The sequence below is a fragment of the Eimeria necatrix genome, genomic scaffold (genome assembly GCF_000499385.1).
Source record: "Eimeria necatrix Houghton genomic scaffold, Enh_scaff622, whole genome shotgun sequence".
NCBI lineage: Eukaryota > Apicomplexa > Conoidasida > Eucoccidiorida > Eimeriidae > Eimeria > Eimeria necatrix.
Window position 1 is genome coordinate 777 of NW_013651709.1, and position 12,500 is coordinate 13,276.

The 12,500-nt window shown below is 56.6% G+C and overlaps 2 protein-coding genes across 2 annotated transcripts in view; both read right to left on the bottom strand.

The window, feature by feature from the left end:
- The window catches only part of ENH_00067140 (hypothetical protein, conserved), a gene marked incomplete at both ends in the record, with an annotated part of 1,822 nt that extends 234 nt beyond the window's left edge, over positions 1-1,588 (bottom strand). The window contains one exon of the mRNA XM_013577366.1: positions 2-1,588. Coding sequence (XP_013432820.1) covers positions 2-1,588 — 1,587 coding nt within the window. The remainder of the gene's footprint in view (position 1) is intronic.
- Positions 1,589-6,461: 4,873 nt separating this feature from the next.
- ENH_00067150 (hypothetical protein, conserved) lies at positions 6,462-11,900 on the bottom strand (the record flags this gene model as incomplete). Its single annotated transcript, XM_013577367.1, has 2 exons — positions 6,462-10,843; positions 11,303-11,900. 2 exons carry the CDS (start codon positions 11,898-11,900, stop codon positions 6,462-6,464), a joined length of 4,980 nt encoding a protein of 1,659 aa, XP_013432821.1.
- Between the last annotated feature and the right edge of the window lie 600 nt (positions 11,901-12,500).

The following is a 12,500-nucleotide window of genomic DNA, read 5'->3' on the forward strand; positions in this document are numbered from 1 at the left end:
CGGGGGCCCCCGGGGGGCCCCCCGGGGGGGCCCCCCCCGCGGCGGGGGGGCCCCCCGCGAGGGCCTCCGCGCGGACCTTCTCCGCCACTTCCTGCAGCAAACTCTTCACGGCCACGCTCTCCTCCAGGCAGGCCGCGCGGAAGCTCTCGGACTCCCGCACCAGCTCCGCCAGGAAGTCCTCGCTGCTGCTGCTGCTGCTGCTGCTGCCTGCTGCTGCTGCTGCTGCTGCTGCTGCTGCTGCGGGGTCGCGGGCGGCGGGCGCGGCGAGGCCGGCGCCGAGGCGGCCGGAGAGCGGCGCGGCGAGGTGGCGAGACAGCGCAGCAGCGTCGCTCGCAGCAGCAAGTGAGCGACGTGCTGCTGCTGCTGCTGCTTCGAACTTTTCTGCTGCTTTGCAAACAGCCTTGAGCGAGCTGCTCTCCTCCACTGCAGCAAGATCGCGGCTGAGCTTCCCCAGCAGCCGCTCAGCCTCCGCGAGCTGCTGCTGCAGCTTGCGCAGCGCCTCCCGCTGCTCCCCGTGCTGCTGCTGCTGCTGCTGCTGCTGCTGCTGCTGCTCGCGCTGCAGCAGCTTGGCCGTGAAGCGCAGCTCCATGAACTGCCAGCCCAGAGTCACCAGCGAAGCCTCGCACTTGCGGAACTTGCTGAACTTGACGCTGCTGCTGATCTTGTCGGCAAACTGCTGCGCAAGGTCGAAGTAGTGCTGCTGCAGCGCAGCAGTTTGCTGCATGTAGGCCAAGTTGCTGGCAGCACGGTCGAGCAGCTTGCTGAGGTCTCCACCGCGGCGGAACCTGCTGCTGCTGAGTTCCTGCTGCGCTGCAGCAAAGCCCGCTCGTGCTGCAGCAAACAGATCTGCTGCGTGTTCGAAGCTGAACAGCAGCCGCAGCTCTGCTGCAGTCAAGTCGGGGATCCTCTCGGTCAAGTTGCGGCCCTCGGGGTCGGGCTCGGGGCCCCACAGCTGCGGCAGCTCCCGCTGCTGCTGCTGCTGCTGCTGCTGCAGCTTCTCCCCCTGCTGCAGCGCCAGCCCCTGCAGCGCATGCAGCTGCTGCAGCGCCTCCTCCAGACTCTCCAGAGTCTCCTCCGAGGCCAAGCCCTCGGCCTCCGCCATCACAGCCTTCTTCACTTTGGCCTGCAGGCTGTGCAGCAGCACTTGCGGCTCCAGGGCCTCCAGCACTTCCACCACGAGTTCTGCTGCAGGCAGCACTCTGTGGAGTTCCCGCAGCTTCGCGCGGACTGCTGCTGCTGCTGCGGGCTCCCGCGCGCCTTCTGCTGCTGCTGCTGCTGCTGCTGCGCCCACTGCGGGCGGCGCTGCTGCTGCTGCTGCTGCGCCCTCCGCCGCGCGGCCCCGCAGCAGCAGCCGCCGGCTCGCCAACACCCCTATGGCCAGCAGGTACAGCAGCGTCAGAGTCAGCTCGCGCTTCCTAATGGACTTCCGCGGCCCCGCTGCTGCCAGAGGGACCACTGGTCTCTTGGGAGCAGCAGCAGCAGCAGCAGCAGCAGCAGCAGCTGGCTGCGGGGCCGCCGCCAGACCCGCGCCCTCCACGCCCACCGCCTCGCCCACCACCCCCTCTTCCCCCACAAAAGCCCGGGCCATCGTCTTCTACGGAGGCCCCCCAAAGCCTCGCATGCTGCTGCTGCTGCTGCTGCTGCTGCTGCAGCGCGGCGCGGCGGGGCCTTCGGCGGCGCGGTGTCCCGCAGGTGCAGCGGCAGCGCTGGAAGCAGCCACGCGAGCTGTGCCCCGCAAAGCCGCTTCGGGCAGTCAAAAAAGCAAAAGTTAGTCAAAGAAAACTCACGAAAAAACTTTATTCAACTCCGACGCGCTCCGAAACGCCGCAGCTCGCACCATCTCACCCAACCTCCAGCAACAGCTCAATCCCAGCCCCACGCGATCCAGCACAACTGCAGCAACTGCAGCGCTCGCTCTTTCGCGCGCAGCAAACGCCCGCCTCTTTCTAAGAAGTCCGCACTCAAAAACAAACCCCGAACTCGCAATGTTTGCAATTTTAAACTCCAATCCGAGTGTGACTACTGCTGGCAGCCGCGGCAGAGTGACTAGTGACTCCGCTGTCCCAGCAGGCGCCGCGCACAATGGCCACTGCGTACGTACCGCGCGTCTTCCCGCGCGAAACAATTTTTCATTGCAACTCGCCACAAACAATTCCCAAACTCCGCAGTTTAGCGGCGCTGCTCTTTGCACAAAATTTGCAGTCCAACGAGGGGTTATAGTAGGCCTCTACCGGTCCACTCCGGTGACAGGCTCAATGGCGAATTACCAGCGTCGCAGGCCGCTGGGCTTTCTGCAGCCAAGACGGGGCTGAGGCACTTGGCTCTTTCGCGCTTTGCTCAGCTTTTAATGGCGCTTCGAGAAGGAAACTTTTAAAGTTTGTAGCTCGAAACTGCAGCGAGCGACGGCCGTAGACGCCGCGCCAGAGTCCGGACTTTGCCCGCTTCGGACCCTCACACTGCGCCGATTAGCCCCGTGAGACACTAGAAATCAGGCCATCAGCCCGCCCATTTCAAATTAATTCGTCTCGGGAAACTTGTCGCTAGCCCATAAGCCAGAGCTGCGCGGAAATCCGCGCAGCCCGGGGCTCCGAAGGGAGGTGCAACGAAGGGCTCTGAGGCAATTTCCAGCCTCCCTGGCTGCTGCCCGTACCGCTTTCTACCAGCAATTAGCACTTTCATGTTTGCAAGTCAACACAGAGAGCCCTCTAGGCAGCGTCTAAGGCACTAGCCCACGCGGGTCGCCCCCATACTTCGGCTTAGTGCCACTTTGACGGCACGGGGCAGTGACCTCTGTGCAATTTCTTTCCAGATATTTCCTCCAAAAATGCCGCCTTGCCAAGTTTGACCACTTTGAACTCCTAAGGCGGCAAGCTAAGCCGTGCCTGCAGGGCGGGGTGAGCACGACTTCAGCTGCAAGTGTGGAAATCAGCAACTCAAGCGGGACTTTTCTAGCAGCTGTGGGCATTTTACATGTCTATTCTCATAAATAAATGTAAATGAATGTGAAAAGAACTCGAAAGCAACTACATAAGTTCATTTCGACACTGCACCAGTTAGATCTCCACTGTTTCACTCAGCCCATTCGCGCTAAGGGAAACAGAAGCCTTGGGCTGCTTGAGGTGCAACTTGCTGCGCTGGAACACCCAGAATAAAGTAATATGCTTTCAATGCAAGATAATGTTTGAGTCCCACGCTTAAGCGAAAGCACTAACTTTCTATGCCCCAGCAAGGCAACACGACAGCGGCACTCAGTGGCTTTTCCCCTTCTTTGAGTGACCAAAGGCCGCGCACCTCAGCAGAAAAATCCGAAACAAGTTTGTGTAGGGATTGAGGGCTGTTTAGGCGTGGAAAGAAGTCCCGGGGTCGCAACTGCAGTCATGATCCTTCCCCAGTTGAAACAATTCAACTATTCACAACTCCCAAAACAGTAGCCTGCTGCAATACCCCGTGACCTTCCCTACGAAGGAACTTTCTGATAGACCTGGTGTTCAGAAATGGCCCATTTCAAATCCATAAGCTTCCTTGGCTCCTTCTTTTCTAGCAATGCATGCAGGTAGATATCCCCAGCTGGCTGTTCTGCCACCATGCATAGCTAGCAGAGCAGCCAGTATGAACAGGGCAGCAGCTAGAAGGGTTTATTTATTGCAGAAAGCTCTTGTGGCACTGGCTATGCTGCGTGGCTCTTCTTCTAGATGGCAGTAAGCCACTGCAGCTGCGCTGTGTACAGCAAGAAAAAACGGGAAATAAAAAGAGCTTCCACGGGCTAGCTTTTCTGGGGCATTTGGCTCGCAGAAAAGACGATTAAAAGCGCACAGTAAGTACTGTCAGCCTTTAAAAGTGAATTAATATTAGCCAGCATCCTGATTGCTAGTATAACCGGACGCGCGGGACTGAACTTGGCGCTGGATTTGTGAAGCTCGTGTCTGCTTCTGTCGCCTAAACTTATGAAAGCGTCTTGCTTGCCGCAAGAATTTACAAGGCCTTTTGAAATAAAACTCCAGTTGCTTCTTTTGCACTGTGCGCAGCAGCCAGCCTGCATTCAATCTGGCACAGAGCTCTAAAGCTTTTTTCTTTTTCGGTCAGCCCCCGAAAGCAGAGGGAAAACAGTTCCTTCACCTGCAGCATTGCGCACTAAAACTCTTTTGCGAAAGAATTTAAATGCTTTCCACCTTGGCAGTTTGAGGAGAAATAGCCAATCCATACTTTTATGTGCATGTGAAAGGGGAAACAGCCCACGAACCCGACCCCACTTTCTTGCGCATTTTGGGCTAAGTGCTACTGCTCTTAAGCCCAATAAACACATGACACTGTGGTCATTTTCGAGCCAGTGATGCCACCTAGTGGAAATGTATATAAAATAAGGGACTAATAAAGCTTTAGGCGTTTCAATTAACAGTTTCCGTCTTCCCGTCACTTCCATTGCGGTGGAGGGAAGTGCCCCAGCGGCCACCATTAGCAACGACGAAATGATGTTCTCCAATTTGAAGATAACTTTATCTTCAAAAGACTCATTTGGGTAGCTCTTAAGGATATATTCTAGGAGCTACAGCGGGCAAAGCCTGAGGTTCAATTCTGCACAGCTAGGGCCTATAAATGAAAAATTCGACAAACGCAATGCGCCAAAATGCCTCATATTAACTTAAATAGCTGAGCATAAGCTTTGCATTTTAGGATTCCTTCTGGAGTTTCTGAATGCTTTCTGCTGCAGATTCACAGAAGCAAAACAAACTTCAGCTCGAGCCGGAAAGCAGAGAAATTGGTTTTCCAGCTCAAGAGCTCTGCAGCAACAAAAGCTCTAAAACGATTCTGCTTTATTGGCCTCTTTCTAACATTATTCCCATCTTTGTTGAACTACATGTTCTTGAGACTGTGCTGCTCCACTGCTGGTAGTTGGCGAAGTCTGGGGCACTTTTTCATGCAGTCTGAGGCATTTGAGTGGCCACTAAGACTCGCCATTCTAGAAGTCTAGTTCTGGCCTTTCTTTGCGCGATAATTTGCAAGTGAAAGGCCGAGTTGGGCCATTTGGAATGCTTTTTGGAAACAAGACAGAAAAGAGTCCAGAAATGAATTCATTCTGGCTTAGGCTGGGCATGAAGTAAGTAAAAGCCAAGACGGAAGGCTGGAGGAAAAAGCAATTTATGTTGAGAAAGACAATTACAAGTAGAAAAGCATAATTGCAGGAAGAACAAGAATGCCGGAGAAATGCAATAGACGAGTGGCAGGCAAGAAAATGCAAAACTTGAAGATGGAAGGACATTTACACTGCAGCAAGTCGCTTTATTGGCTCCAGTATTGTTAAATTATCTTTTCTGAAAAATAAAAAGACAAGATTGAAGGTGAATAACTAACAAGACCAGCTCCAACTAAAGTATAGATGTTTTCCTGGGGTATCAGCTACACCAAGTGCACCTTTAGAAACCCCAATGCTGCTTTTACGTGAGGCTAATGCCTTCCATCTTTAACTTTTCTACGGAATAAAAACAAACAAATTTTTCTCCACCATTTGAAGATATAAATATCCCACTAGGAGCTGCAGTGGGCTTTCTTGCGTGTGCAGAAAGCTTTCAGAACTTCGAAAAAAGTGGGAAAAGACCCGCAAAAGATGGAAAAGAAAGGAATGGAAATGACAGAAAAACACAGAAAAGAAAGAAATGACTAAAAACCAGAAAGAAAGAAAGAAAGAAGTAAAGACTCTTACAGTGGAAACGACAGAAAAACACAGAAAAGAAAGAAATGACTAAAAACCAGAAAGAAAGAAAGAAGTAAAGACTCCTACAGTTTCCCTGGAACCCAGGAAAGCCTGCATGAAGCTTTAAGACTGTGAAAAGCCACTGCCAGACAGAAAGCAGCAAAAGATAAACTTGGTTTCTTTTTTTCGGATTTACTGCAAAGACTTTTTGCCATCTCTATTGCCATAAGGAGCCTTTCTGTTGATGGCTGAGGCAAAGAAATGAGAAATGTGATCAAATGGAATTATAAAGAGCTCTAAATGGACAAAAGCACTTAATCAGAATCAGATAAACCTTCAAGAAAAAACTTGTCTTTAAAAGAAGGCATTTGTTTTTTGCAACAAGTTGGATCCTCAAAGGCAGTCCATGCGGACTTGGTACTTTTCAACAAAGACTCTGGAGCCCCGAAGCAGACTTTTGCTGGGAAAGCAGCACTTAAAGACCCCAAAGGGTCTTTTTAATTAATGCTTTACAATTTATTTACGATTTAAGGAAATAGAAAGCATTATAAAGCCCAGTTGGGGCCTCAGCAAAGACAAATCCTCTGGAAATGCAGAAAAGAAGTGCCAGGCAGCGCGAAGCGAAAGCAGTTGACTCAAACCCTAATTTAGGGTTTACTAAGAAGCCGCTGCTTTGTAAATAAACCCTTTTGGGGCCTCTTGAAGGCAAACTAAGCTGCTATTTAAAAGAAAGCTTTCCAGGCTGGCATTTGTGCAAAATGCAGCCAACTCTTCAGCAGCAAACGCATGCACATTTGCTGCTGGCTGCTTCCTCCCCTTTGGGGCAGCAGCAGCTTTTGTCCTGCTTTGCTGCAGCAGCTGTTGCTGCTGCTTCGAAAGGCGAAGGGACAAACGGCAGCTGCTGCACGCTGGTCGTCTCCGGTGCTCTGTAGGCTGCAGCAAAGTCTTGATGCGGTGCTGCTGCTGCTGCTGCTGCGGCTGCTGCTGCTGCTGCTTCCGTTGGGTATTGGCTGCCAGCAGCAAAATAACACCATTCTTGAGGCAGCTCCTGCCGTGCCTGCATTAGCTGCTGCTGCAGCCACACTTCTTCCAGAGGGTGAGGAACATTTGTGAGCAGCGAGTCCTGCTGCAGCTCCTGCTGCTGCAGATCCTGCTGCTGCAGCTCCTGCTGCTGCAGCTCCTGCTGCTGCAGCTCCTGCATTTGCTTCTGCGGCTGCTGCAGGAGTTCTTCAGGGACTGAGTACGACAGCTGCCACAGGGGGGCCTCCACTGAACTTTTTGCTGCTGCTTCAGAAGCACTAGCAGCAGCAGCAGCAGCAGCAGCAGCTCCTGCTGCTGCTGCTTGCGGCAATTCATATAGCTCGTAGGGCACGGCCATTTGAGGAAGAGCGCATTCTTGTTGGCGCTGCGCTATCAGCTCGCACTGCTGCTGCTGATACTGCTGCTGCTGCTGATACTGCTGCTGCTGCTGCTGGTAGTGCTGCTGCGGCTGGTACTGCTGCGGCTCCTGCTGCTGCTGCTGCTGCTGCTGCAGCAGGTATTCCTCCAGGGCCTGCCTCACCAGCAGCTGATCCTCCAATGGCAGCGCCTCAAGAGGCACCGGCTCTGCTTCTATAAAGTCGGTCTCAGCTGGCTGCAGCAGCTGGCCAGGAAGCAGCTGTTCTTCGGGGGCCCCTATGAAGTAGGCTTCTTGCTGCTGCTGCTGCTGCTGCTGCTGCTGCTGCTGCTCCGTGCACTCAGACGCCTCCGCCGGAGTTGCTTCCCTGCTGCTTATTTTGTAGGTTTCGAGCCGCAGAGATCTGCTGCTGCTCTGCAGCGACGCAGTTTGCTGCGCTGCGCAGCAGGAAGAAGAGCTCCTCGCGCTCTGCTGCTGCCGCTGCTGCTGCTGCTGCTGCTGCTGCTGCTGCTGCAGCTCCGGCTCCTCCGGGACCACGTCAAATATGCTGATTGAAATGGGCTGAGGCACTGGGGCCTCTAAGGCGCGGCTGCTTTCGCTCAGGAGGAATTGCTCTTGCTGCGGCTGCTGCTGCTGCTGCTGCTCCGCTTGCTGCTGCAGCTGCTGCTGCTGCTGCTGCTTTGCTGATGACGGGGCCTCAGAAGCTTGGCGAGGCAGACAAGAAGCACTAACGGAGAACCAGCACTCAGCATATTTTGCTGCAGCAGGAACTTTTTTGTGGGGTCCATCAGCTCCGGGGAGCTGCTCCTCTGGGGCTGTAGCTGCTGCCTGGCTGCAGCAGCTGCTGCTGCTGCTGCAGCGCTGGTGCCACCTTGCGGAGGCGCAGTCGTCTGGCTGTTTTGCTGCTTCTCTCTTCTCTGTTTCTGTCTCAATCTGCTGCTCGTCTGCTGCAGCAGCAGCAGAGTTTTCTCGGGCTGTGTCTTCGCGCTGCGAAGCAGAGACGCCTCTGCTGCTGCCCTCAGCCGCTGCCGCTGCTGCAGCCGCTGCTTCGGCTTCCGCAGCCGCAGCAGCAGCAGCAGCAGCAGCAGCAGCAGCACGTTCTCTCCGCGCTGCTACCCTTGCCCGCGCCCTAGCTGCTGTTTGCTGCGAGCAAATAGAAAGGCCAGAAGTGGCAGGCAGCTCCTGCAGCGCAGCAGCAGATCTTGCTGATGCTGCTGGGGAAGTCTGCAGAGAAGCTGCTGCAGCAGGGGCCGCTGCATCTGGCTGCTGCAGCGGCTGCTGCAGCGGCTGCTGCAGCGGCTGCTGCAGCAGCAGCCTCTCCAGGCGGAGCTGGAGCTCCTCCTGCTGCTGTTGGAGCTGCTGCTGCGTCTCGCCCCGCTGCTGCTGCTGCTGCTGCTGCTGCTGCAGCTGCTGCTGCTGCTGGCGCAGCGACCTGTACTCGAAGTTGAGCGTGACGGCGCTCTGCAAAGAACTCCCCGAAGCCTCGCGCAGCAAACAAGTCTTCTGGAGAGTTTGGGAAAAAGACTGGGGAGGTTTGGAATAATGAAAAGTGTTTTTGAAGAATCTTTTTCGGAAAAGTTCAGTGTGCTCAGGTGTATGTACAGCTGGCCGGAAAGCCACCAGCCGCCGCCTCTCCCCGTCTTTTTTGAATTGCGTCTGCAGCACGACGAAGCGCAGCGGTTCTGCTTCTGCTGCTTCCTCTGCTGCTGCGCTGCTGCAGCGGGAAGCAGCAGCAGCAGCAGCAGCAGCGCTCCAAGCAGCTCTTTTCAGGATCCGCAGCTTCACGGGAACCACTGGGCTGCTGCTGCTGCTCTCCAGCAGCTGCTGCACCCTCTGCGGCCTCCGCACTTCGCACGCAACTACTTCTTCTGCTGCTTCTTCTTCTGCTGCTGCTGCTGCTGCTGCTGCTTCCTCTTCCTCCTCCTCCTCTGCTGCTGCTGCTGCTGCTGCTGCTGCTTCCGTCTGCGCCGCCTTGCCCCGTGAAAACCACCCAGACACCAGGCTCAGAAGGCCTCCCCCTGCTTCTTGCTGCTCCCCCTCCTGCTGCTGCTGCTGCTGCTGCTGCTGCTGCTCCTCGGCTTCCTGCTGCTGCGCCTCCCGCTGCTGCTCGCCTGCTGCTGCAGCCACAGAAGCAGAGCGGGAGCCGCAGCAAGCGCATATTGCCACAGAAGGCTTCTCAATTGCTGCTTGCAGAACTTCAGTCTTTTGCTGCTCCGAAGATCCGCAGCAAATGCAATAAAAGCGATCTCTCGAGGAGCAGCAAGCCAAGAAGCCCTTGCCCTGCGCTTCCTCCGACTCTTCTTCCTGCTGCTGCTGCTGCTGCTGCTGCTGCTGCTGCTGCTGCTGCTGGTCTTGCTGCTCCTGGAGCAATTGCCCATTTTGCTGAGAGTCGGGAGTCCACCCCTGCTGCTGCTGCTGCTGCTGCTGCTGCTGCTGCTGCGCATCCTCTATTGTGCCTTGGTGCTGAGGCTGCCACTGCCACTGCTGCCCCCACTGCTGCTGCTGCTCAGGGCTCCAATGTTGCTGCGTTTGCTGCTGCTGTTGCTGCTGCTGGTCCCACTGTTGCTGGTGCGCAGGACTCCACGGCTGCTGCTGCTGCTGTTCCCACTGCTGCTGCTGCACCGGGCTCCACTGCTGTTGCTGCTGCTGGTCCCACTGTTGCTGCTGCGCCGGGCTCCACTGCTGCTGCTGCTCCCACTGTTGCTGCTGCTGCTCCCACTGCTGCTGCTGCGCAGGGCTCCACTGCTGTTCCTGCTGGTCCCACTGCTGCTGCTCATGAGTCTGCTGCTGCTGGAGCTGCTCAGGAGTCCACTGCTGCTGCTGCTGCTGCTGCTGCTGCTGCCCGTGTGGCTGCTTCTCCTGCTGCTCCCACTGTTTCTGCTGCTCGGCGCTCCACTGTTGCTGCAGCCCCCACTGCTGCTGCTGCTCAGGGGTCCACTGCTGCTGCTGGCTGTTGTGTTCGCTTTGCTGCTGCTGCTGCTGGTCCCACTGGTGGCGGTGCTCCGGCGGCCAGTTCTGCTGCTGTGGTTGCTGCTGCAGCTGCTGCTGCTGCTGCTGCTCCCACTGCTGGTAGCTCTCCGGGGTCCACTGCTGCTGCTGCTGGTCAAGTTTTTCGAGTTCCTGCTTGATTGGGGCGCGCTGCTGTTGCAAGTCCTGGGTTTGCTGCTGCTGCTGCTGCTGCTGCTGCAGGTCCTCCTCGCGCTCCGCATCCGCAGCAGCAGGCTCCGCAGCAGCAGCAGCAGCAGCAGCAGCAGGGGCATCCGAAGCAGCTTTCTTTTGGGCCTTTGGCGCGCGGGCGCCGACAGCAGCTCTGAAGAGCTGCAGCGCAGCAGCTGCTGCTGCCTGGGCGAAGCTGTACGTACACCTGGACTCTGTCTTTTTGACAAGTGGAGCTTTTCCACTTTTCCATTCATAAGCCACAATTCTTCTTTTTTCTTTGTCAGCTTTTTGCTGCACTTGGAACAACTGAAAGTGCACTTTCCCGTCTGCTGCTGCAGCAGCAGGCCTCGACAGCAGCTGCCGGGGGGCCCCCCGGGGGGCCCCCCGGGGGGCCCCCAGAATGCGCACTTTGACGGGTATTGCGGGTTTGCTGCAGCGCGGGGTGTACGTACACCCCAAGCTGCTGGGCAGCTGCTGCGGCACTTTCCGCAAAAAGGCATTTTTGTCATTTGTGGAAAGTCCCACAGAGCCCGCGGGCAGTTCTCGCCGCACTTTCGCGCTCTTCGGGATCTCCCCTGCTGCTGCTGCTGCTGCTGCTGCTGCTGCTGCTGCTGCTGCTGCTGCTGCGGGGGGCGCAGCAGCAGGCAGCGGGCACAGCAGCTCGTACCGGCCGCTGGGCAGCAGACGCATTGGACGCCCTTGCGAGTCATAGTAAATAGGCTCGCTGCTGTCCTCTACTTGCTGCTGCTGCTGCTGCTGCTGCTGCTGCTGCTGCAGCTGCTGCAGCTGCTGCAGCTGCTGTTGGTGCTGCTGGTGGGTGTCCTGCTGCTGCTGCTGCTGCGGGCTGCGCAGCTCGTGGTCCGCCTGGTGCGGCTCCTCGTGCTGCTCCAGCTGCTGCAGCAGTTTGCTTTTTCCGTCAGTTGCTGCTGCTGCTGCTGCTGCTGCTGCATTTTTGCTTTTCTTTTTAGGAGAGTCTTTCTTCTTTTCAGTTTTCTGCTTCTGCTTCTCCCGGGAGTTCTTCTTCTGCTGCTTGCCTGCAGCAGCAACAGCAGCAAGACGCGCAGAGCTGCCCCCAGAGGCCGGGAGGCCTTTTGCTGCTGCAGCTTTTGCTGCTGCAGCCTTTGCTGCTGCTGCTGCTGCCCGCTGGCTGTCTAGGGGGCCCCCACTGGCTCTTTCTTCTCTAGAGGGTACTGGAGAAACCTGCAGAGATGAAGACCTTGAGGGCCCCCCCGCAGCCAGGGGGGCCCCCGGGGGCCCCTGGGGGCCCCCCTGCGAAGAGGCCCGCGAAACGAGAGAAGGTGAACCCCCTAGGGGGCCCCCAAGGGGCCCCCTGGGGGGCCCCTCAGGGGGCCCCTCAGAGGCTGTGTCGGAGGAAGTGGAGGGGGCCCCCAGGCCGGGCTCATACTGCGATGCAGAGGGAGAACCCTGCTGCTGCTGCTGCTGCGGCTGCTGCTGCTGCTGCTGCTGCTGCTGCCTGGGCACCAGCAAAAAGATGTCTTGCTTGGCCCTGCTGCTGCTGCAGCAAACTGCAGAAAGGGGGCCCCCCTGGCCCTCCGCAGCCTCGGAGTTGCTGTCACTCCAGGTGTCCCAAAACTCCACCAGGGGGCCCCCTGCAGCAGGGCTTTTGCTGGGCAAAGACGCGGGAGAAGCCGCCATTTTCTGTCACATACCCACGCTGCTGCTGCTGCTGCTGCTGCTGCTGCTGCTGCTGCTGCTGCTGCTGCAGTGGCGCTGAAGAAGGGGCTGCAAGTGCTTTTATTTGGCTAAGACAAAAGCTGCAGCGAGGAAGAAGAGTGGGCGCTGCTTCATATGCGCCAGTGAGGCTCGAGGGGCTGGCTAGCTAGCAGCCGCGAGTCGGGGGGCCCCTGGGGGCCCCTGGAGGACTTTTAGACCTTAAAAATGAAACAAATAAATGAAAGGAAGTAAATTAATGGCGAATAAGTCAAAAATGAAAAGCACAGAGAAAGCTACCCTCAGATTCCACCTGCAGGCTTCGGTTCGGCGGTGAGTGCCGCCGCAAGTCGTGGCAGCAGCAGATCACCGCGGGAAACAGTTTATTTTCACTTAAAAGGACTTTTTAAATACTTTTTGAAGCAAAAAACACTCAAAATGCACCTAAATAACTCCAAGAAAGTCCGGAAAACATGCGAAGGCGCAGCAGCAGCTCGCAGCCGACGTGACCATGAGCAGCAGAACGAAAGCTGCGAGGCCGCCCACCTCTCCAGCCCCCTTCTTCCCTTTTCGCTTTAAAATATT